Genomic DNA, 24,866 nt, shown 5'->3' on the forward strand with positions numbered 1-24,866 from the left:
TGTGGATAAAAATACACAGACTCTCACACGACACTTTTCTTCTCCTATTGTGCAAAAAGGAAGGACAGGAATTAAACAGAATCGTGTAAAGCCTATTTGGTAGTTTGAAAAAATATGACAAATAGGCTTATGTTTTGAATGTTATGAATTATTTTTAAATTTTGATATCTGTTGCCTTAAAGGTCCTGTATTACACAAAATTGACTCTAGTGACTTGTAACAATGTAACAATGTTGTTATCTCCTCAAAAATATACCTGGAGTTGTGTTTTGTTTAATTTACACATGTTTGAATAACCCTTTAGTATTAGCCTGTCTACATGTCCAAAGCTCAAAACGCTCTGTTCCACCTTGTGACGTCATGAAATTAAGTCTCAATGTTAAGTTTTCAAGTTAACAGCTCCTTTTACCTTTACTTCAGTGGAGATTGGCAATTCCCAGGCTGAAATGATCCACATGATTCTAGTGAAGGTGTCTGGAGTTTAAAAACACAGTAGAGCACTTCCTGTATTACCACATGATGACATCACGAGGTGGAACGGAGTGTTTTCTGTTTGAGAGAAGAAGTCAGCATAAATATACAGGGTTTGCGTTAAACATGTGTGAACTCCAGGTATTTTTTGATGAGGAAACAACAGTTTAATACCGTAATATGAGCTCTTTAAATGTGCACTATGTAACTTTTCTTGTGGAGGGTCTGCCGCTGCTTGTCGTCATGGAGATGTTTTGCTTTGCACAGTATGGTATTAAAGTTCCAGTTCAGCTCAGATCTGAGGAGAGGCAAGCCAGCACACAGTTAAAAGTACATAATATTTCCATTTGTGAACTTGAAAATCTATATATTTTTTCCTCATCAATATCTTTTCCCTTGACTGAGTCAATTATTCTGTGTCATTTCCAGTGTAATTTGAGATTTGAGACTTTTTTATTTTTTGAGATATAGATATTTTTTGTCTCATACTGTGTGTCATCATAGTTGGCAACATAATATGTATTTCTTACTTTCCTTCTTCTTGCAGCATTTGGTTTATATAGTGTAAAGTCACAGAAGAGTATTTAGCTGTAACGCCTGACACTTCACACACCTTTTTGGCCCTTATGACTTGCCATATCCTGTGACATCATCACGTCTAAAAGCTCACAAGGACATTCCATGTCAGAGCATGGTCAGCCATAAACTAGACAAGATCCAGGCATTTGTCAAGGTAACAGGCTTTCCAAACCTGCTTTACGTTTCATTAGTGTAGCATAAAGGTTTCCGTAAGGTGGTTATAGTTTCACAATGTTGTCAAATAGTTGGAGTGCTTTTGAAGACACAAGTTCCTGGCTACTTCCTTATTTGAACTGACTGCCGTTGTGAGTATCAGTAAGGGATTTTACATTTCAGTTTCTTTTAAAATTCAAGCTCTAACAACTGATATGTAAACTTTTTAACAGTAAAAAAAAGTTGTTGGCATGTTTATTCTTCTTTAAGGTAAGAAGAATGGACTGTGCACCTCCCTGTTCAAAGGCTACGTACAGGACATGTAGCAAAAAGTTGTAGCAGAAGCCATAAAGATGAGTCAGCGGGGGAGTGGAGCTCCAGGAACAGGAGTGAAAGAGGTGATAGACTTACTAGACAAAACACCTCTAGAGCGACTACGCAGCCTAACACGTCAACTGGGCTCATCCACAGAAGAAGATATTGTGCATGCTCTGTGTCTGTTCATTCTGCAAAGACAGAGGCAGGGTCTGGATAAGCTTCAAACACATGATGATAATATCCTGGCTAAACGTCTGTCTGAGAAATGGCAACAAAGTGCAAGAAACTTTGAATCCTTTAAAGCCCTTTGTGATCCTTTTCAAGAATCTGAATCTTTGGCAACACTGGCACGAATTTTCAAAATCTTAACTCAGCATGGATTGTGTGATAGGGATGTCCTGATTATGGCTTACACAAGAGCACTTCCACGTGAATCGAGTGACTCAGATGTTTTAGAATACGACCTGTTCCTGGAAGAAGCTAAACAAGTTTGCGGACCTGAGTTTGTAGATTTTTTAAGCTCATTTAACAATCTAAATTTATCACCCGGTGTCCGTAGCAACTCATATATGGGGAACAACTCTGCAACAACAGGTTCAGCTCAGGAAAATGCAAAAAGCAATGTGCCAACTTCACTCCATTCTTCATATCCTTCTTATCCATCTCATCTAGAGATTAGTGAGGCCCCCACAGTTAGCGCCAGCGGTGCTAAGCCTATAACACCAACCAGGTTAGATCCTGCTCCTGGAAAACCTATGCAGCCTGGACAATCTCAAAGTCATATCGTTGTGAACCCTAGTTGTCAGGTCTTTGGGAACAATCTGAAGTTCATGAGCCCACAACCACCAGCTGATCCAAACAGTATTCCAGAGAAGTTATTTCCACCACCACCAGCAGCAGCAAAAGCAAAAGAGGAGACAGAACAAGAAGAAGAAGAAGTCAGGTTTTATCCTTTTGTCATTCTGCATGCACAACAAGATATTGAATTGGCAGAGGCAATGAAAGAAAGGCTGCAGGGTATTATTCAAAGTGAAGGGGCAACTTTTTCTGAGGATTTTGAGGTGCCTGGAAAATCCACTCTGAAATGTGTGGAGGATGCCATTGAAAACTCTGCCTTTACCCTCCTGCTCCTCACCACCAACTTCAACAGCTTTCTGGAGATGAAAACCAACTCAGCACTGGTTAACTCCCTCCAGAATCCACCAAAACACAACACCGTGATACCACTCCTGCCGCAAAGCAACGGCATGCCCAGAGACGAATTGCCCTTGGTCCTGAAAACCTTAGTGCCACTGGATGAAAACAAGAACTTTGCCAGGAAAATACAAAAAGCAATGAGTCCTGCAAGGATAAAACAACAAAAAGAGGAGTGGACGAAAAAGCAAGAGATGAAAAGCCGCAAGAAAAAACAGGAGAAGTTAAAATGCTCCAACCAGCAGCAACAAAAGGAGAATGAGGAGCTAAGGAACATGCACGGTCTAGAGCAACAGAGCCGAATGCTTTTGAATGAGAGGTACGACCTTCTCCAAGGAGAGAGGTTAGGGCCTGATGGGAGACAGTGGCAACAGCACCCAAACATCAGCATTGCCAATGCACAGTATATCATTATTGGGGACAACTCTCAAATGACAGTGGACCTGAGCAGAGGAGACGAGGAATGAACTGCAAATCCACAGAATGAGAGATACAGTCCTACATCACTGAGTTACAATACGCTTGAGAAGTGTGTTTATTTCTCTAGTTGATTTCAATGAGACACAGCAAAAATATTTCAAACCAAAGGTGCACTATGCAACTTTTCTGGTGGCTTGTGTAGTCTCCATATAGTATAGTATGGCATTAAACTTATTAAACTTCATGGGGACAAGCAGGTGACACCATCAGGACAAGAAACAGCTCAATTGTGTAAAGAGGAAAGCCCACTCACTGTAAGAAACTGACTGTTTTTGAAGTTCTTTTCATTAAGTTAGGATAGGTAGGTTAATGCCATACTGTGAAACATTCCAGAGAAAGCAACAACATCACCAGTGAAGCAAACGTGTGTGATAATAGGCTATAATTAAAAGTAGCCTATAAAGTCAAATGGAATAGGTTATGCTGTGTCTAAACCAAAAAGCTGCTATTACTAGAATGGAGACACTTTTTATTTGTATTGCAATTTACTGAAGTAGGGCTGTTTGTTTACAACACTACATTTTTACTGTGATTTTTTTGTTTGAAGATCTCATGTTAAAGTGCTGCCATCTACTGTCAAGTATGGAGCCATTTTTACACTTGGAATGCAACAGACTGTTTTTACCACTAGAGGATGCTGTTGATATTTGCTTCTGATCACTAAGTGGCTCGTAACAAATTAAATGATTTATTACCTTATGGTCCTGTGTGATTTTGTAAAAGATATATAATAATGTAGAGTGATTAATATAGAGGCACAGGCTACTTAAAGTGACAGCGTGCAGGCTTTTAAATAATCAGCATATTGAGAGATATTCTATACTATTACAGAAGGATAGAGCTGTAGGTAGGCCCATGTTTGTCATTTCAGTTTGGGCAACTTTAAAACTGGTTCTGCTTGCTTACACATATTCATGGAAAGGATACCCAAGTTGTCTCTAATCCTCATTCTTGTCAAATTAATAATGAATTGCTGTCACATAGTCTAGTGATAATCTTGTATTTATACCAGTGTATTCCCACAAGTGGACCCCTCCTGGTTACACGACACTGTAATGACTGAAAAGACTGGGTGGGTGGAGAGCGCATGCGCTGTCGGCTCCCTCCTGTTTGACCAGTGCGGCAGGAAAAGCGCAGTGGAGACTTCACCGAGATAGAGGGAGCGGAGGAAAACAGTTATAAGAGCAAAAAGAAGGAAACATGGACGCGCGGGGAGTTTCATCTCTCAAATGGTCGTGTGGGATGTGCTGTGGCTTTTGACGCACACGAGCCGCTCCGCTTTGCTGATGAGATTTATATCAGGGAATGGGAATCTTCAGGAATCCTTCTGAAAACTGCTCTCCGCTTCTTCCAGACTGTAAAAAGCTGGACGTTAAAGTCAAGATGGTGCTGATGTAACAGACTATTTGGTATAGCCTACGCCAAGTCGCCGTGCGTCTGCGTAAAGTTTTCCATATTTTCCTGGAGAAGGGGGAGGTTTTGCTGCATTGAATTCCTCTGGTCGGGATGTCATCCGCAGTCAAGAGGACTTCCTCTGGCTGACTGCTCCTCCAGCCTAGCGGTCCCGGGCCTGACACGCGGAGGGAAAGATGGGAGATGCAGCAGACGACAGAGGGATGAAACGCACATTCATTGTACCCACAATTAAGAGCTTTGACCACTATGACTTCACCAGGGCCAAGATCTCCTGTAGCTTGACGTGGCTCGTGGCCAAAGCCTTTGGCTCTGGTAGGTGGCTCCTAACCTCATTGGGATTATATTGTTATGGAAACAAGTCATTCTCCTTGAGTCATGCATAGCTCTGCTGTTACATTGATTCTCTTGCACATGACTGTCTGACTTCAGGTCATAGGTCCTATCCACTAAGTCAGTTTTGATGTCAGGGTTTAACTTGTTGCTGGACTTTAGCTAATTATTCCCTGCTGTAAAGCCGCTTATGTAACCTCAGTGTTTGGCTGACAGACCACTGTCAGTGCACTGATGTACTAAGTGACACCCCAAATCACGCACACAGAAACATGTTTGAGTTTCCACTGGTCTGTTTCAGATCTTTATTGTGTGAACAGTATATTCAGTTGTAAATGCACAATAAAGTGCACAGTGTGCAGACTGGTTGTAGGCCTATATTGTCCATCTAACAATATATCGAATAACAATTACTATACTGGTGAACATGCACCATTCAGTCTCTGTAGTGAGTTCCCTCCATTATGAAAAGATTGTGTTATTAATACTGCTTTCATTCTTCATCTTTGTTTCTTTTCTTGTCTGCTGTGTAGTCCCTGTGGTCTAACAGAGACCTCAGTGTCATTAAGGCTGAGTGACTCTGGAGCCCAAAGCTTCTAATGAACACTTAAACAGCTGTTTCTTCATATACTGTAGACTTACTCTGTCTGGACTGTCCAAGAGCCACACACAGAGAGATGACACATCAAAAGACCCAGTCCTAAACCAATTACCTAATGTTTTTGAAATGGATGTTAATTTATAGTAAAATCCAGGCACTTTGTACAGTTACAGTTAAACTTTAGCATAAAGTTGTCATGTTGCTTTTCCCATCTTTCTTGTGACACACTTTAAAGTCCCGGTGAGGCAAGACGAGAACTGTGGCCCCGATTCATGGCCGGTCCTCAGAGTCCTGTTTGTCCCAGATTGAACAGATGGACCATAGTGGAACACTCCTAATAAACAGCAGAATTATATGTTCTGAACATTCAGAACTCAATATTAACACAAGTGTGACCTGTACAAGTCCAACTGTTTGTTGAACTGTTGAAACAATCATTGTAGCACTTTTTGTTTAATAGACCATAGACAGCAACAGGTCTTTTAATAAAAAATAATATTGATACCTCCTTTTCAAAGTGATCCTAATAGTAATCCTATAATCTTTGTTAAATACCAATTAACCTACTTCACCCTTTATTTTTATTAACACATTTCTCCATGTTAATTGTGAGATGCCATTGTATTATTTTGTATTATTGTTTATTATTTACTATTATTATTTAATCTTATTCATTTGGAACTGGATGTACCGACAAAGTATTACAACTTTAATATCTTGTTCTACTTTTACAGTGAATGCCTGATTTTTGCTGCTATGATTGTCCTGAACCAGTGAAAATTAGTAAAGGTTAATGTAAGAAACCAGGGAAACGAAAACCAAAAAGTTGCTAAAGGTTAAGAATATTTGACCTCTTTTATGCTTATCTCCAAAAACAATGAAACCGGGACAATCATTCTTTCAATAGGTTTTTATGATACATCCTGTGAAAGCAACTGAGCTTAGCAGACAGTTAACATCAGTCATTAAAATAACTGCTTTAGGTGACTGTATATACTTTAAGTTAAATGCTTCAAACCAGATGAAAGCTGAGTCACATGGTATTGGTCTGTCGAGGCATTTTTAAACCAAGGCGAAGAAGGCTGCGCGAGGAGTCACATTGTTATCAACGTTACGAATGTCTAATCTAATTTCATGAACTTCAAATCTAATTTGTGTAATAGCTATAAAGCTGGAACACAATAGGTTTAATTTTATTTCATGTTGAGAAATGATAATGGCAGTAGAGATAAACATTGTTGACCATGAGCCCTTATGATTCAGAGTCCCTGGGGAGTCCAGCAGCAGTCTTGTCCATGCCTGCCTTTCCTGTAGCAGCTACTTCCTGGCAGTTTCCTCTCTACTACACAAAGAGAGGGGTTTCAGTTGACCTAGCAGAATTTTTTGAAACTTGAAGTAACCAGGAAAACTCGGAAAACTTGGAAAAAAAACCTTATCGCAATTGTTTTTCTGACAATAATTGCAATTGTAATTAGATTTGCAAATGTTTTCAATTCAGTTCACACGGTGCACATTTTAAACACATCCAGGAGCTGCTAAACTAATACAAGAATCCAAAGCATTTCAAAACATGTGTGTCTAAACTAAAGGGTTAGCTGGTTTGTAAATAAAAAATGTTGTACTTTGCAAAGGACATTATTTGGACAATCTTTGCAATTTCATAATTGCACCATTTCTTATTGCATTTTCAATTCAGTTGTGATGTACTGTAACAAGTACCTCTGAATATCTCTTAAGAAGACCATACCTTGTGTGTTCTAGGGGATTATATCTAGATGATTTGATATGAAGCACAAATAAGAATTGTCTAACATCTGTGTGCTGCTTTAAATAGCTCTTTTAGTTCACAGGCTAGAGGCACTGTACCAACCACCACCACTACTGAAAACGGCTGTGGTGGGATCACAAGCTTTGAGTGAGACTAAACTTTATATATTTAATTAATAGTTACTTAAGACCACTGTCAAAGAAGATTGTTTGTTTACTGTTCCTGGTTAGTGCAACACAAAGTAAAAAAAAAGTTAAAAAGGGCAAGAATGGGCCAATGAAAAACATTATTATAACTGATATAGTTCCAAAAATATGTATAAGGCCTAGCAATATGCTTGTTCATTGTTCATTTAGTAGTGCCAAAACAAAGAACCCATAGCACTATTTGTACCATTGTGAGTGAGATAGTATACTGTTTGAAAGAGGGGTCTCCAAGTGTTTCTCGTAGCGTGGATTATTGCAGGACTAGCTTGCTTGTTGTAGGGTGATTCAGAAGTCAAAGGAAATGTGCCCACTCACACCATAAATACACTGAACACATTCCTAAACATAGTGTATGCATTATGTCCTATGACAGCTTGATGAGTAGTGTAGCTGTGAGTCAGGGCAGTGAGTTAATGACAAGAAGCAACAGTATGGGTTTGGTGGGTTGGTTCAGATAAGTCAAAGAAACTACTTGACTACTCTCAAAAATATCTTGACAACATACTAATTATGCAGCCAAACGTGTTATCAAGCAGGACTTCTGTTACTTCAAAATAATATTACTCAATTAGAAGTACAAGGAAGTGAGTACAAAAGTATTTCTGGAAACAAGTAGGAGTAACTGTCTATCAGATTTATAATTTACAGTTGATGTAATCCTGTCTAAAATGGTCACTTTTGGGATTATTCATAATGGGAAAAATAACAAAAACTTATACACAAGTAAGAGTAGTGTTACACTGTAAAATCTATAACAAGTAGGAGTAAATGTTTGGTAAAAACAACTCTGAGAAATATGTTTTTTAGTAAAAGGTTATTTGAGTAAATATAACTGACCTCTGCTCTGAAAGAGAACAGTGTGTTGTGAAGCTAGACAAACACAGGGATTACAAAAAGGAATCAGATGACACACTTTCACCTTTCGAGGTCACTTTATTTATTGTGTATTGTTTTATTTTTTATGAACCAGTAAAAATGCCAGCTGAAACATCAGATAGATTATAATGCGCCCCATGTGTGGCTCCGTACTATAAAGATGTATTTAGAAATAAAATGTTGAAAAAGCTGCTGAAAACCCATCTGGCCTGGCCATTATGTTCAGCAGCCTGCTTCTGGTAACAGTTTTTTAACGCTGGTTACAACAGTAACTTTCCAGACACTTCTTAGAAACTTTGTAGCTAAAAATAAAATGCATGCTTTAATGGAAATTACAGATTTTCCCTTTATTATAGAGAATGCATTTGAACTTGTAGCTCTGTCACGAAACCATAGCAACAACAACATTTGCTCTGGTATCCTGCTGACTGCTTGCTTCAGTGGTAATGATAGTGTTTTGGATCATGAACTGGCCTGAAATAACTTTGTCTCTCTCTCCTGCTGTAGATGCTGTGCCAGAGGAGCTGGTTGAGCCCTTCTATCGGGACCAGTACAACCAGGAGCACCTGAAGCCCCCCGTGGCCTGTCTTCTGCAGTCTGCAGAGCTGTACTGCAGAGCGGGCAGCCTGATCCTCCGCAGCGACGCTGTCAAACCACTGCTGGGACACAACGCCATCATCCAGGCTCTGGCTCAGAAAGGCCTATATGTCACCGACCAGGATAGACTGGTCACCGAGAGGGACCTAACCAGTACGCCCATACACATGGTGAGGGGGCATACACATGGTGAGGGGCATACACATGGTGAGGGGCATACACATGGTGAGGGACATACACATGGTGAGGGGCATACACATGGTGAGGGACATACACATGGTGAGGGGCATACACATGGTGAGGGACATACACATGGTGAGGGGCATACACATGGTGAGGGGGCATACACATGGTGAGGGGCATACACATGGTGAGGGGCATACACATGGTGAGGGGGCATACACATGGTGAGGGGCATACACATGGTGAGGGGGCATACACATGGTGAGGGGCATACACATGGTGAGGGGTATACATGCTAACAGATTTAAATAAGAATTTGTTCTTTGAACTTTTATTGCTTTGTTTTTCATACTGAAATGCTCAAATGAGGATATTAAGGATATTTGCCAGTACTGATGTTAAGATTTTTAAATCCATAGTAAGGCCCATAACTTAATGTTAAGTTCACAAATTAGTTTGTTGTTTGCATTTGTTGTCATATTTTTAGCCCAATTCTCTCTTCATTGATTCTCATTAATCTTTAGTCTCATTTGCTTAAAAAAAATCTGCTACATTACCCATAGTTACAGTATTTTCTCATATATATACCTGCAGATTTGTCATTAGTATAAAGCTCATGTACTTGATGCAGGACATTTATAGCATAATTTAAAGTCAATACTTCTCAAAGCACTGAAAACACTAAACATATGGCTAGAGCGTCCACTTGTGCTGACTTCACATTGGGTCTGCATTGCAGTGCACCCCTCCTCTTCATGCCAGTGTATCACATTCTACCTCAGCATTCCTCACTTGTCTTTTCCCCCCAACTATTGAATGAAAAAAAAAATTCAAATTTAATTCCTGTGTTTATGCTAACAATGCTACTACATCAGCTTGTGATGTACGTGGCATTTGAAGCTGTTTAAGGTAGGAGTAGTGGCTTAATGATTTTATGTCGCTCTCAGCTGTCTAATCGTCTGGTAATCTTTATGAGGACTAAGTAGACTAACCCATCTCTGTTGTCACTAAAGTGAGTAGAAACTGTTAAGTCAAGCGGGAAAGTCTGGGCTTTTCATTTTGGTTACAGAATGACCACATAGGCTTTTACATAATGTACAAAAGGAAAAACTCACTCACATGTCAGAGAAGATTGGGGGAGGAGGTGGAGGACAAATTTTAAGGACTGCCATGTGGCTTTGATCCAAAAACAGGGAAGCACTGCCCACATTAGAATGAATGAAAGATGAGTGTAAAGAGGAAGAATATCACTAGAGTCCCATTACGTATTGCCTGGCTCCCATGACAACAAATATATGCCAAAAACCAAGTGGGAAAGGCCCACTTTTTGCACCACCATCTGTTGGAGGGGAAAAGACATGAAGTACTGGGAGCATTGGGGAGGTTAAGCAGAGGAAGAACGTGATGTGCACTACTGCGGCATGAAGGTGGGCGGGGCCAAAGCATGTCTGGTGCACAAATGAGAGCTCCCCACATGTGAAGGCTGCTCAAAGTCACACCTTCAAGAACAATACCAAGTGATCTGCTAATACTATTAAGCCTGAACAATTTTTAAATAATGTTATTGTGATTTTGAGATGAAAAATTTTATGATTTGTTATTTATGTTTTAAAATCAAGATTGATGCACATTTAAACCTAGTAGTGCCTTTAATAAAGATCTGAAATATTAACTATTATTGGTATTTTAGAACTTTACGTCTAAACTAGGTTAGCAAGTTTTATACATACATAAAACCCTAGAGAGGCAGAAAATATTGTATGAAAATAATTGCAGCCTTAGCTATTTCATTATTGCAACCATTTTAATTCCAATTTCAATGCAATCTGTGCCTTCAGTGGTGACTGAAGTAGTTGTTTCATATGAGACAATGCAGAAAAATTTCCACAGTGGTAAAAATAAGAAGAAAGAGCTTGTATATTAGACACGAATAGATATATCTGTTGGCTGGTATATTGGGCCGACATTTAGAATTTTTTTTGTTTTGTTTTGTTTTTTGGCTTATCGCCTTTCAGCCTTAAATCACAGTCTGATATTTTGTTTTGGTGGATTTGCTGCCTATAACATACACACACATATTTACACTTAAATATAAAGAGACAACTGAACTAAATGAGATACACTGCTCTCTTAAAGATTTGTGGTGAAAAGGCCTATGTGTCAGTTTGTACTAATTTAAATTACATAATTTGAGGAAAGTGACCAAAACAGCCCCTTCATATCAGCCCAAACATATCGGTAGAGCTTATCAGCCATCGGTTGTTCTGTATTCTAAACAAACGGTATCAGCGTCAGCCATGAAAAAACCCATATAGCTCAATCTCTTGTCTATATACATCTAAAACCTTCCCAAGATAAAAGCTATAGGGAGATGTAACAGGTTTGTGCTAGAATGCTACTTTACAAGGTCATTATTTTAGCTGGACAAATACATCATCACTATTTGTCTGCACGTACTTGACAGATTGTTGTACAGGTTGTTGTAATGGTGGTCAATAAAAACAATTGCTTAGACAGCCACATGAGATGTTCACAAATGCATTTGCTCAGCTGCTCCCTTTGATGTGTAATGTCAATCTAACACAGCCCTAATCTTGTAAAGGAAAGCCTGCTACCTCTTACAACTGCTGGTCAGTGGCTACTGTTGTTAATGCCTTATATGGAATGTCTGACTGTCACCATGCGCGGTCTAGACATGTCTCTGCTCGCACACACATAATAGTAATTGACAGCACATGTCTTCATACCATGTCAACAGTAGCGTAGGGCACACTTAAGCTAATAGCAACACGTCAATTTATAAGTCCTCTACAAGATATAGAGTTGTATGCTACTTCAACGCAGTCGGATAAGGTTTAATTTGTTTAAGACCCTCAGCCATGTCTCTTTTTAGTCTGTCTGTCAATCCAGCTGGACTATGTCTGAAGGGAAGGTTTGCAATGTCAAAAATCTTGCAATATCCTGAACATAAAAGAATGAAAAACAATATGTGCTGATGTTTAACTTTCCTCTGGCTGGGACAGCGACCCAGGTCAGCTCTGGAGCTGAATGACGCTGCTCCACAAGGGAAGGTGGCTCACGCCACTCCACATTGACTCAAGCTTTTGGAGACTGTAGGCCCTGCTGGTCTCCAAGACCCAGGGACCTAGGGGGCGGTCTCTCACGGAGCTCTGCAGCCCAGAGAGGGATGCCCGGGGCTGGTTTAGGTTAAAGGAGCCATGGCCTGTCTGTCACGGAGCTCCAGAGCCCGGGGAAGTCTGCTCTTCTCTGGGTTAGTACGCCCTGGATGGGGGACCAGGGCTGGGCCTGTTACTGAGTTCCATAACCCCGGGGAGCGTCGCCTCACTGGGTAATATGTATAAACATATAAACGTTACTGGCAAAATGTACCATGTTTGTTATAAGCGCATCTGCACAGTAAAAAACATTTTAAAAACTGGAACATATCCTTCAGCTGTTGGACCACATCTGCTGAATTCGTGTAACACTGTAATGTCAATAAATATTTGAGTGAAAGCTTAGTCCGTTAGTTACATATAAAATTCTCTATTGACCTAATTGTCATACTTAGATAACATGTATTTAGTTGAGATTTGACTCTATGAGCATTATCGTTGGTTATTTGGGGCTGTTATATTTGTCTTTGTGGCCCTGAATAGAGGTCTATGCTGAAACTCTGGTGAGATGATGGTTGTTTGCATCTTTTTCCTTGAGTCACCTGGACCGGCAGGAGTACCTCATGTTGGACCGTTGAACTGCAGATAGATGCTGAGCTCAGCATAAACAAACAGCCACATGTTTTTGTGAAAGCCAGCGGTGTGACAGGAAAAGGAAGGGAACGACTCCAGGACTGACCGGCCTGGAATGAGATCAGAAAGGCCAGGATAATGTCATGCTTTGTATAGGTGTTGAGCGCTGCCAAAACAGCCTACACTATAAACGTGAATGGCTCCAAATAAAGCAATGGGTGTTTCTCAAAACTGCCCCAAAGACTATATGTAAGTGGTAGTGTAGGTTTCAAAAATTGCGATACTGTTACAAGTACCCATGGTTCAATAGGTTACAGATTCATTTCTGTAGGTTTTATATTTATTGCCTGAACTGTGTGGACCAATTATAAAAGATAAATACATACATTTTATACATACTATTATATGGTTTATTACTAAAATACACATCTTTTTATAGTGCTATTTATTTAACTATTTTAAAAATTTTGTTCATGCATTTAAGATGGTTATGTTACTGTTTTTTTGGTTGATATCAGTAGCATAATGTGGTTGTCAATCTTTTTGCAATGTTTTCTTTTACAATGTATGGTAACAAACAAACAAACAAAAAAAAAACAATATCAATCTTCTACCGTTCAACATGTTTATAGCGTCTTTGTAATGTTAGCACTGATCACTGATTTTTTTTTTAAAATTGTAATATTTTTTGGTTTTGTACATTTTTGTAAAGTCACATTTTTTGTTGTAACTAATTGATTTGATCGAATGGAAAGTCTTTGTGATATATATTTTAAAAGTAAAATAAGCATTAAATATCTCCTCAGAGTTCCCACTTGGCTCTCATAGACACTCTGATGATGGCCTACACTGTGGAGATGGTGAGCGTGGAGCGCGTTATGTCCTGCATCAACAGATTTTCTGCTGCCGAGCCGTTTCTCTGCGACGGACACGTGCAGGAGCTGCCGTACGACACAGAGGACGCCATCATCACATGGATCAACAAGGTCAGTCCAGGCTTATTGAATACATTTAGCTATTCTGTTTTATCTCTTAATCTGAAATAAGAGTTTGTATACTTTACACAAAACATTATCAACCACTGTACGCTTAATTTTCTGCCACAGTTTCATTCACTTGCCATTGGATCATTTGTGTCTGTCGCAATGCTCAGGAGGGGCATGAAGGGCACCTTGCACAAAATAGTTCTTTAAATCATTGAAAATCACTGAACATTACGAGACATCTGATTTGCAGGTGTCGCTGTGGAGACGGAAAAACTAAAAGGAAAGAAAGAATTTTATGCCAGGGAGCATGTTGAACTAAATTTAACTCCTCAGTGCCACAGATAATCTAGGAGACGACATGGAGAGGTCAGTCAGTGATGCCTATAGATCTTGTTTACATTTTTATTTTATCTTATGCAATTTGTGGAGTATTAATACCACTTACTACCCTCATAGTGAATATTTTAGGATTCATTTTTGACCAGTTTAGTCACTTTTATAAGTTTGTGATAATATATTGAGCAACAAAAGACAAAGACTTGTGGGGTTCAGCATTGGCCAAACCAAAACCTGCCGTTCTCATGGTTGTTCTCAGTTCTGTGTTAAAAATTTGCTCTTGTTTGAAGCCTTAAGGCACAGAGATAAACATGCAAGATTAATTTACACTCACAGACATAAAAACACATGGCGTATTGTCTGTGTAGAGCCCTGAGGACACAGACCTGGTGCGCACAAAGTAAGCCCACTCTGAATCCGCTGGCTCATTCCTATGTTACATCATCAAATGCAAAAAAAAGCACAAGTTTGTGATTTTAAATAGAAACTTACTGTAAGTTATGGTCAATACTGAAGTGTTGTTTTGTCTTTGAACAGTTTTTAGCATTGGTGACTAACTGGCTGAGGGTTGTGCTTTGATGCTGAGGTTTCTACATTTCTGCTCTCCTCAACACAAGCCTCTTATTGTGCTGCACATATTTGTGAGAAACCTCTCCATCACTCTGGTCTGTGCAGGTAAATGAACACCTGAGAGATATCCTTGTGGAGGAGCACAAGCTGAAAGAGGCTGCATTTCAGGATAACACCCAAAAAGTAAGAACAAATTATGGATAATGATTATTAGAAAGTAGTTCTGTTTTAGAAATGCAATCAACACATAGAGAAAAAGTTTAAAAGGAGGCCCAGTATCAGCTCTATCACTGGGAGTATATGAATGATAGGACAAAGGTAGAACCAACCCAGACTCTGAGAATATTATTCAGATATGGATGTTGGTGGAGTTATTATTGCAATACAAAAATACCGTGGACTCATGTTTGCATTTTATTTTATAGTGGTACATTCTAAGACGACTTTAAATAGCTCAATGCTATAAACACAACACCCATTTAACTCTCCCTCATTGTCACATGCCGCACTGAGCATCCTTAGAAATCAGATTTGCATTTTATTATTGGACAAGCTGCAATGGAATCCTGCAATAGCCACAGATCTGAGCAGAGAGAAAAGGCTGTGTGGTACAATGTGGAAGATGGGATTCTTGTGGACACTGTCAGCTGCAGTTCTGATGGAGCGCTGACACAGAGGCAGTGTTCACAGTTATGTAAGGCCCATGTGACTGCAGTGGACACACAGCAGCAGCTACTGTCCTCCAACACTTAACACTCACCCATAATGCAACACTGCTGTGTCTTATCAGGCCATGACCCTGTTCACTGGGGTCTTAAGGTAGAAAATATTATAAATAAAGTAGCCCTTATACCATATAGTAGTAATGTTTGTTGTTATTATTTGTTATTAAATGCTGATGTACCACAGCTTGTGAAATAGCTGCGCACTGTTTGGTCATGGGTTTTGGCTACAGGGAAATCACAGTGTAAATAATGCTTTTAAAATGGTGTGGATAACATAGTGTACTGTAAAACATTGGTCAGCTGCTTTCCCATTTTTGGTTTAGCAACAAACTTCAGTCGATCCCACAAGGGAAAATATGAAATAAATGGTTATTTATATAAAAACATGCATACTATTTCTAATATACTTTACACCATCAGGACATAGCCTCATTATTAAATGCCCCATGGCCCCTCAAATGCTGAATCAGTAATGAAACAAACATGATCTAGCACCAGCCATTTTACTTGTATATTGAGAGGGAAGGCGTGGTGTTGTTTTTGCTTATTTTATTCATTTGTACCCCCTTCTGCCTAACCCCTTTTATATTGTCTTCTATTGCCATCCACTCAGTCTCTAAACAAATGGTACTGGAGACTTGTACCTGTAAGTCCATTCATTCTGTAGAAACGTTATTATAATCCTACCCAGACCCAATACAACGCCCTATTTTTGTTTGTGTTACTTGCATGTAGCCCTCTTGCACATCCACCTGGTTAATCTCATCTCCCAAAGATAATTACCCATCTTATTACTGACCTCCATATGTGGAAGCAAATGCCTCAAGATAGTTAAGTGTACAGTTAGATCAGCACAGTTTTAGAGATTATGAATATACTGTGATATTAAAATATAACAACAGTATCTTTATGTACGAGATGTAAGTGATTGCACTGAGGGTCACTCTGAGAAAATCTTGGCCCACCTCCACTTGGTGTAAAATGGAACTGTGACCCTGTTCACATGTGTGTATACGGTTTAAGTAGAACTAATGCCATGAATGCCTTTAAAGAAACTGCTATTCTTGGCCTAGGGAATAGCAGTGGTAGACGTCTTATAAAAAGTGATTTCGGTGTCTTTCTTGCATGATTACCTTTTACCTGAGCCTGACTCCTATTTTACACTTGACTGAGAGCTTCAAATTAACAGATTTATTTCATTCCCTTGCTTCTGGGGGTATGATTGATTGTACTGCATGAACGCCAGCCAGCGTCAGACACCAGCATCGACACAGAGGTGATGTCTTTTTGCCGTTACCATGGTTTCAGGCTCGCTACAGGAGAGAGCTTTCACAGCAGAGAAATGTCCCAGTACTCCCCCTGGTGGACAACCTGCTGAAGGACAACACAGACGGCTGCACTCTGACGGCTCTGCTGCACTTCTACTGTCCACAGGCAGTCAGACTGGAAGGTGGGCCCTGTCTGCAGCCACACCCATTGTGTACAACCCACAAGGCTACAGTCTATTTATTCCCTTAGAAATGGCACATAATGGGGAAAACACTGAGTCATTTTCATGTTTGGTTTGATTTTACAATCATAGCTTTTCTCTCCATTCTCCTCGATCCAAACTTAAAGGAAGCATCTATTCACACTATGGACATGCTTTGCCGGCTTTGGACTTTCTATGGCACTAAGTCATAGTTAGAAGATGTTATGACACGTTGGTGTAAATTGTGTTGAAATTTTCTGTAATACCCAAATTGAATACCCTACAAGTGAAAACATAAACCTTATAATACCAAAGGATTACTCATAGATGACTCAAGACAAGAAGTAACCAAGTCTCCCCTCTGAGTTTCCCCTCTCTCTCTCTCCTGCGGCCGTTGCTCTAAAAATGCCTTGGGTTGGGCTGTGATTGGTCATGAGGAGGATGTGACGGTGATGCTATTTCAAACATAAACAACATTCACTGGCTTATGGGATTGATTGTAGTTTGCATGAGCTCACACATATGTTTGCCAGATGTGAAATACTCAGTTTGAACAAATCGGAAAAGTAGTGCAGGTTAATATACAATGACACGATGAGAAGAACATTTAACATCTGTTGTGTGTGTGAGCATATTTTCATATCACAAAAGATGGTGCATTTTTAAGCTCCTGTACCAATTTTTGAGTTTTTCCAAACAATGACAGAAGAAGCTATAGTTTAGACTAGAATCCCAACTTCTTTTTATCTTTCCTAATTCATACCCAAGATCCAAATGACCCATTTGCTTTAATTAAGTACAATTAATTAAGTCAGGCTACAAAGTAAAAATATTGTCACCACAGAAATTTCAACAACTCCCAGTTCAACATGTGAAATATTGATGACTATATTAAGGCAACACCCATCCGTTAGATTTTTTCACAATGTGATATACTGTAGGAATTTCACTCACTATTATATGAAAAATGGTACATATAAGGCCTGTAACTTTAAAATTATATGCTGTTATCTTTTCTCTCCCTGTTTTTGTGTGTAATCTCTCCCTTGTGCGTGTGTTTGGATGTTTGTGGCCCCTCCCTCTCTGCTTGCACAGATATCTGCCTCAAAGAGACCATGTCTTTGGCCGACAGTCTGTACAACCTACAGCTGGTCCAGGACTTCTGCACTAATAATCTCAACCACTGCTGCCACTTCAGCCTGGAGGATATGCTCTACGCCCATTCTTCCATAAAGGTAGGAAAAACTTGTTCTAATGAAAATTACAAACTGGCAAAAATTAGTCATGCAGGGAAAAGTTAGCAACTGCTGACTAGTAGTGGGTGTTTTCTGTCTTTTTTGTGCATATATTAACTACACAGCAGTAAATGCCTTAAAATGCCTTAAAGTTACTTGAAATAATAATAATAATCTGTCTTTTATTAGCTGTGACTAGTTTAGATTTAATTGGTCCTTTAACAGAGAATATTTCACTGGTTTCAACACATTTCTGACCAATTTGCCAATGGGGTGAGTAAAATGTTATTACCCCATGGAGAAATTGACTTGAAACAAGAAATAATGTATTGCCACACAATAGTCTTGAAACAAATAATCCACCAAAAAGTACTCTACGCTAAATTAAGATTATTATCCTTGTTTCAACTAATTTAAAGTCATCTATAGATTCATTAAAACACAGTCTCTATCCAGTAAACTATCACTTAATACAGCAGTCACAGCCTGACAGTCTATCTCTGTGTCATTGCTGAACAGTGCAGATTGTGTGGGTAAACATAATGCACCAAGCGTGGGTCAAAACATTCAGATTCAAGTCACAGTCTGCGTGAGCCTGGGACTTTCCTTCCTCCAAAACAAGAGGCTCCGTTCAGTGAATAGTCTGTGCTGCATATAATGGGCCTGCAGTGAATAGTTAAATAGTGGTTTGGTTTTACAAAAAGAAAGTAAATAGCAATGAAGCAGCTGATCCTGGCATAGAAACCAACCTCTGTCATTGTTTCCAACTTTCCATCCAGTTATTACAGACCAGAGAACTAATGTGATATTTTTTCTCCACGTCAGAGATCATTTAACATAGTAGAGTTTTGTATTTTTAAGGTTTAAATGTCAGTATTTACACAGACCATTGATAAATTAAGGCAATAAACTAAAATGCAAATTGTAACGGATTCAGACAAAAAGTGAAATATTTGAAAACATGTAAACAAACAGCACTGGATTAAAATTAATGCCTTAAAACCCTGTTTATTTTACGAATATACAAATCTTTCACTGTCTGGAACAACCTTTAAACAGAACGTGTAATAATGTAAATTCCAGATGGAGGACTTGGATCTGAAAGGTCTAATGCATGATATATGGCAGATGACGATGAAGCGTGTATTGTCCCTCTGAGCCAGTTCCCTAGCAACAGTTGGCTGGTTATAACCTCACTGACATGCCAAATATGGTGTATAATTTTGTGATTATAGTGTTACATTCTGATCATTATTGAGACAGTACTTTATTTTGTGTGTGTTGATATCAAGTTGTAGTGTTTGATACGTAATCTAACTTTTTTTTATAGAGTAATTACCTGGTGTTTATGGCTGAGCTCTTCTGGTGGTTTGAAGTGGTGAAACCCTCATTTGTACAGCCAAGAGTCTTTGACCCAAATGGTACAGTGACATATTGAGCACTAAGCTTCTTTTTATCAATCTACTATTTGTATGTATAATAAATGTGCCACCTACCAATATTTCTTGGTCATTGTGCTGTAATTGTTTTTGCTCTAGCCTGTGAAGTATCCTGTAGAAATATGGCTCCTGTGACCAGTCCAGTTAAACAGAGCTATGCAGAAAATGACGTCCCAGCTGAGGGTAAGTAACATTTTAACCACACGTTTTAACAAACCCTAACTTGAATCAAATGAGTTAGCACAGGCACTATCATACATTTCTCTCACTAGTGGATGTGCTCAATACAGTACTGAATACAATACAATGATGAATCATCAAAACTAGTAATGGCAATGCTTCTGTTTTGATGGAACACCCTCTAGTGGTGCCTGGGAAAAAATAACAACTGGGTTTAGTTTGTGTTAGGAGCTAAATGTCTTGCAATCCTTTGTCTGTCATAACAATAGCATTTAACCAAAATATGATGCAATTAATATCTCTTTTGTAACCTTTTGCAGGTGTAATGAAGAGATCCTCCTTGTCTTTTGAAGATGGCAGTGTTGGGACTTGGCCCAAAGAAAAACGGTGTCTACCCACATTATATTTTTGTATCCTACATATGCTTGTTTTTATTTTATTGTTTTTCTGTTAAACTAATGTAATTGCCCTCCTGCAAACCTAGGACCACCTCCCGGGGAATCTCCTTTGAGATCCCCCTTGATGGAGGTCCCCCTGTTCCCCTCTGTGAGCCCCCCTCCCTCCACATGACTCGCTCAGTCAGCAGGGATGTCCTTGCATTCAAAGTTCACTATGCATCCCAAGGAAACATGAAGAGCCACCCCTCCCTGGTGCCTATAACTGTAAATGGGCAGAGTGGACATATAGAAGAGGAGGAAGACTTCTCCCCTCATAAACCAGTTGGGCGAAACAACACATTCTCCATTAAAAACCAAAGCAGGTTATGAGAAATTTAAATTGTTATTTTTTCAGACTTTGACTTTGAAGAACCTTCTGAAATAAGTTATCTTTCTCTCTTGATAGGTACTCAAATGGAGTTCTACCTGAAAGTACCTCTGCCAATCACTATAGCAACCACAGTGGTCATATTAGTCCGACCACCCCTCCAAGCATCGAGGAGGCTCTAAAGATAATCCATGACTCAGAAAGGCCTCATGCCAGTTTAGGGATTGGCGATGGGTTCTATCTCCACGTGACAGAGCCCTCAGAACCACCAGGAGCACAGGGTGAGGCACCAGGCTCAGCCAAAGCCCTTCTCCAAGAGCATGACTCTGTCTCTGAGGAAGTGGATACTGGTATCCATGTGAGGACTGAGGACATCCAGAGTCTGGATGAGGACTCCTCTCTCAGAGACTATTCAGACATCGACCAGGACTGTGACGCCATGACTAGGTCCTGCCTACTGCCCGAGCGGGACAGGGGCTCCCGGGACGCTGGGCGGAGAGGAGTTTTTGACTCCGATGTTGACAGTGAGAGAGGCCATGGAGCTGACAGGAGCAGCCCCGGTCCTGCACACAGCCTGCCCAGGTCCCACACAATATGCTCCACATCCTCCTCTGGCTCAGCTGGAGCCATGACCCGCATGACCAGCTTTGCAGAGCAAAAGTTCCGAAAGTTAGAGGGAAGAAGTAGTGGAGGAACCACACCCGAGAGTTCAGACGTTAATGTTCCATGTGGACGTCCAGCAAAAACTCAGACTCAGGTTTGTCTTTTTCAGCAAGGTGCTATATATTTATATTTTACCATTTAAAATGCTGTTAATATTTATTTATTTATGTATTTGTAGATATCTACTCCTCCCCTGCCAATCACATCTCCATCTCCTGTAACACCAACTCTCAGAGACCCCTCTCACCTGATTGCTTCAGAAATGATACAACTCAGGATGAAGTTGGAAGAGAAGCGCAGAGCCATTGAAGCCCAGAAAAAGAAGGTAGTGCGCATTTGCAGTTATTATAGTCCCTATGAAAGCTTTTGTATGTAACTAACACACATTCACAAACACTCATTTTGTCATGACTTTTAAAGGTGGAGGCTGCTTTTACTCACCATCGGCAGAGAATGGGCAGAACAGCGTTTCTGAATGTTGTGAGACGGAAAGGGGTCAATCCCAGTCCCAGTGAAACAGAAAACCCCTCACCCCAATCATTATCCTCTCCAAAATTAGCAGACCCGAGCTACATTGAACGAGCAGAGAGGTGCAAACCTGATGGGGCAGCTCCAAAATCTCCCTGTGAAGATAGAGAAGGTGAGTAACTGCATGATACAAAAACATACAAAAACACACAAAAACAAATAATTTCCTTGGACCCTGATTAATGCTAAATTCATTTGTTTAGGTGTTGCTCCTGGGGAGGTTGACTTGTCTGAGTACACCCGCTCCATTGAGAGGTTGAACTCTTCACTCGGCTTTCTGCAAACAGAGATGCAGCGTCTGGCTCAGCAGCAGGAAAAGATCATGACCATGAGAGAACAACAACAGCAGGCCTGGGTCATACCCCCTCCAGCTCCATCACCACACAGGTCTGTACAATAATGGGCATCTGTGATATAATCAGGTATAATTTTCAAACATTACACATTGTTTGGGATAAAAACCTTTAAAATTGTAGTGTAAAAGCTTCTATTATAATAAAATCAACATTGCTGCTAGCTGCATTATGTAATGTAGCTAACAAACTGCCATTGTGGTGTTTGCTTCTACAGACAGCTCCGTGAGCTGCGCAGCAGCAGTGTCACAGGCCGAGGTTCAGGCCGTGGTTCAGTGGGCTCTTTGTCTCCAAACTTGTCCTCCTCTGGTTCTCCCCAAGCTCCCACTCGCTCCTCCTCTGGACTCAAGCGCAGACCAGCCTCCTTCCACGCCAGGACACCTCGAACTCCTCGCCCCAATGACTTAAAGGTCACACCTTTCAGTCGAATGCTGAACACGCCCACTTCAGTGGACAGCCTGCCCAGGCTCAGGCGATTTAGCCCACAGCAGTCACAGCTCAGCTCCTTTGCCTACTTGGGGCATGATGAAAAAAACAGATGAAGTCAAAAACTGTGATGATAAAGACAATAAAGAAACTGCCAAAGAGGAGTGTGCAGAAAAGAGTGCAGGCGCTCGAGAAGCAGCTCCACAACTTCAGACACAGGACCACAACAAACAGGCAGCACAGAGTTTGTCTAAAAAGAAGGTCACACAAACAAAACCAGCAGAGGTGCTGCAGCAGCCCCTGTCAAAGGTCCAAGAAGGGGCAAAGTTTGAATGTCGGCCGGACCGAAGTGACCTGGTGGAAGTCGCTTTGTCTGAACTCAAACTTGGGGATGAAGAGGGAGACACAGGGGAAGAGATTTGTGTGGCTGAGCAAAAAATGTGTTGTGGATTCTTCTTCAAGGTAGGCCACAATATAGCAATATAAACTGTGCTTAGTACTGAAAAATGTTTTTGAAGTACTGTTTTTACTGTTACATACAATAAATAGAAGTACATTCATGGACATGTATTTACTGTAAAAATGCTGTGAGGATGAATGCAGGCTTGAAAGGGATTGTCACTCTGACATAACATGTGCTGGGCTGTGCCCCTTCAACCATGAGATTATCAAAAACAATACAATGTGAATCTAGGCTAACTACGCACCATGAACATAGACCAAACAGTTTAGTTAGAGAGATAAAGGACTTGTGTATTTTGCCAGTAATCCAGTGAGAAAGAATACACTGCATTTGGCTAAATATACAAAAATTCAAGTCATTCATGTGGATATGAGAATATGTATTATTAGCAATATTACTTTTGCCCCACCAAAATCTAGGATGATGTGAAAGGAGAAGAGGATATGGCGGCAAAGAAAGCAGCTCTACTGGAGAAGAGGTTGAGGAGAGAGAAAGAGGCTCAGGAGAGGAAACAGCAACAAGAGCTGGATCAGGAGCAGAGGAAAGAAGCTGCACGGTTGGTTTGACTTTGTTTTAAATTATTAGACCTTGTGGAAAAGAAAATGCATACAGTAAATGGCATCATGATATTATGATTTTTCAACTCATGGTAGGTCTTATTCTGAAATGTAAAGTAAACTGTTAACTGTGTTTGTTCAGGTTAAAAGCAGAGGAGGAGCAGCAAAAGAAAGAAGAAGACAAGGCACGACGTGAATACATCAAATGTGAGTTTTTAAGACGGAATCAGTTGAAGCTCATGAACGACATGGATGAAGTGGTCAAACCTCGATCTGGAAGTCTGAAAAAGAAAGCCAGGCCCAAGTCCATTCACAGAGACGTCCTGGAGTCCTCTACACCAGCCAGAGCCACAGGTCAGCCACATACACAAAACATTCAGCCACATACACAAAATATTCAGCCACATACACAAAACATTCAGCCACATACACAAAATATTCAGCCACATACACAAAATATTCAGCCACATACACAAAACATTCAGCCACATACACAAAAAATTCAGCCACATACACAAAAATATTCAGCCACATACACAAAATATTCAGCCACATACACAAACATTCAGCCACATACACAAAATATTCAGCCACATACACAAAACATTCAGCCACATACACAAAATATTCAGCCACATACACAAAATATTCAGCCACATACACAAAACATTCAGCCACATACACAAAATATTCAGCCACATACACAAAACATTCAGCCACATACACAAAATATTCAGCCACATACACAAAATATTCAAACATTCTTAATACAGAAGTAGGAGAAGTATAGCAGAAATATGGTGTCATTGTGGTTGCGTTCTGTCAGGAGTGCGTCCACGAGGATACTCTGTGTCCAGTGTATCTCTGGCTTCTCTCAACTTGGCAGACAACGACAATCAGCTTGATAACAAGAAAAACAACAGGTGAGGCTTACCTGTTTTTTCAGCATCTGCAAGCTTGTGTTTATATTCCTAATGTTGTGCATTTGTACTCCTTACTGAATCTGAATTATTATTATGCTCTATTAACTCACATGTATGTAAACTGTAAGTGTCTTCCTAATTTTATGTCCTGTCAACCTTTATCCTTAAGTTACTCTGTAAAAAGCACTGTCCTGACAATTTGTTTAATCCCTTTTCTTATTTGCATGCTCCCATCAGGGGCAATAAAATTGCTACTGCTCATGTCCCCTTCTATCTGAGTTTTTCCAAAGAAAAAAAGGGAAGGTCAGTAATGTTTTGTAAAAAT

The 24,866-nt window shown here is 40.0% G+C and overlaps 2 protein-coding genes across 3 annotated transcripts in view; both read left to right on the top strand.

Moving 5' to 3' along the window:
• The first annotated feature begins 1,116 nt into the window (after nt 1-1,116).
• Nucleotides 1,117-3,892, top strand: LOC117385824 (TIR domain-containing adapter molecule 1-like). 2 transcript variants are annotated; one of them, XM_033983160.2, is made up of 2 exons: nt 1,117-1,355; nt 1,474-3,892. In XM_033983160.2, exon 2 carries the CDS (start codon nt 1,557-1,559, stop codon nt 3,180-3,182), a length of 1,626 nt encoding a protein of 541 aa, XP_033839051.1. In that variant the 5' UTR covers nt 1,117-1,355; nt 1,474-1,556; the 3' UTR covers nt 3,183-3,892. The 2 variants fall into 2 exon arrangements, with proteins under 2 accessions (XP_033839051.1, XP_055084721.1); XM_055228746.1 differs by having other exon boundaries at nt 1,147-1,365; nt 1,474-3,860.
• A 432-nt stretch (nt 3,893-4,324) lies between these two features.
• Nucleotides 4,325-24,866, top strand: part of LOC117385379 (calmodulin-regulated spectrin-associated protein 2-like) — a 21,304-nt gene continuing 762 nt past the window's right edge. Inside the window, 20 exon segments of the mRNA XM_055228604.1 lie at nt 4,325-4,923; nt 8,900-9,159; nt 13,728-13,907; nt 14,919-14,996; nt 16,847-16,988; nt 18,105-18,244; nt 19,575-19,665; nt 19,783-19,866; nt 20,184-20,250; nt 20,348-20,623; nt 20,707-21,385; nt 21,470-21,616; nt 21,712-21,931; nt 22,023-22,206; nt 22,390-22,715; nt 22,747-23,060; nt 23,481-23,617; nt 23,761-23,972; nt 24,445-24,541; nt 24,779-24,844. Coding sequence (XP_055084579.1) covers nt 4,785-4,923; nt 8,900-9,159; nt 13,728-13,907; nt 14,919-14,996; nt 16,847-16,988; nt 18,105-18,244; nt 19,575-19,665; nt 19,783-19,866; nt 20,184-20,250; nt 20,348-20,623; nt 20,707-21,385; nt 21,470-21,616; nt 21,712-21,931; nt 22,023-22,206; nt 22,390-22,715; nt 22,747-23,060; nt 23,481-23,617; nt 23,761-23,972; nt 24,445-24,541; nt 24,779-24,844 — 3,839 coding nt within the window. The 5' untranslated portion in view covers nt 4,325-4,784.

Source organism: Periophthalmus magnuspinnatus, chromosome 17 (assembly GCF_009829125.3).
Source record: "Periophthalmus magnuspinnatus isolate fPerMag1 chromosome 17, fPerMag1.2.pri, whole genome shotgun sequence".
Classification (NCBI taxonomy): domain Eukaryota; kingdom Metazoa; phylum Chordata; class Actinopteri; order Gobiiformes; family Gobiidae; genus Periophthalmus; species Periophthalmus magnuspinnatus.

Bases quoted from the DNA above. Each gene is read 5' to 3' on its own strand.
- LOC117385824 (XM_033983160.2), top strand. From the start codon at position 1,557: ATGAGTCAGCGGGGGAGTGGAGCTCCAGGAACAGGAGTGAAAGAGGTG.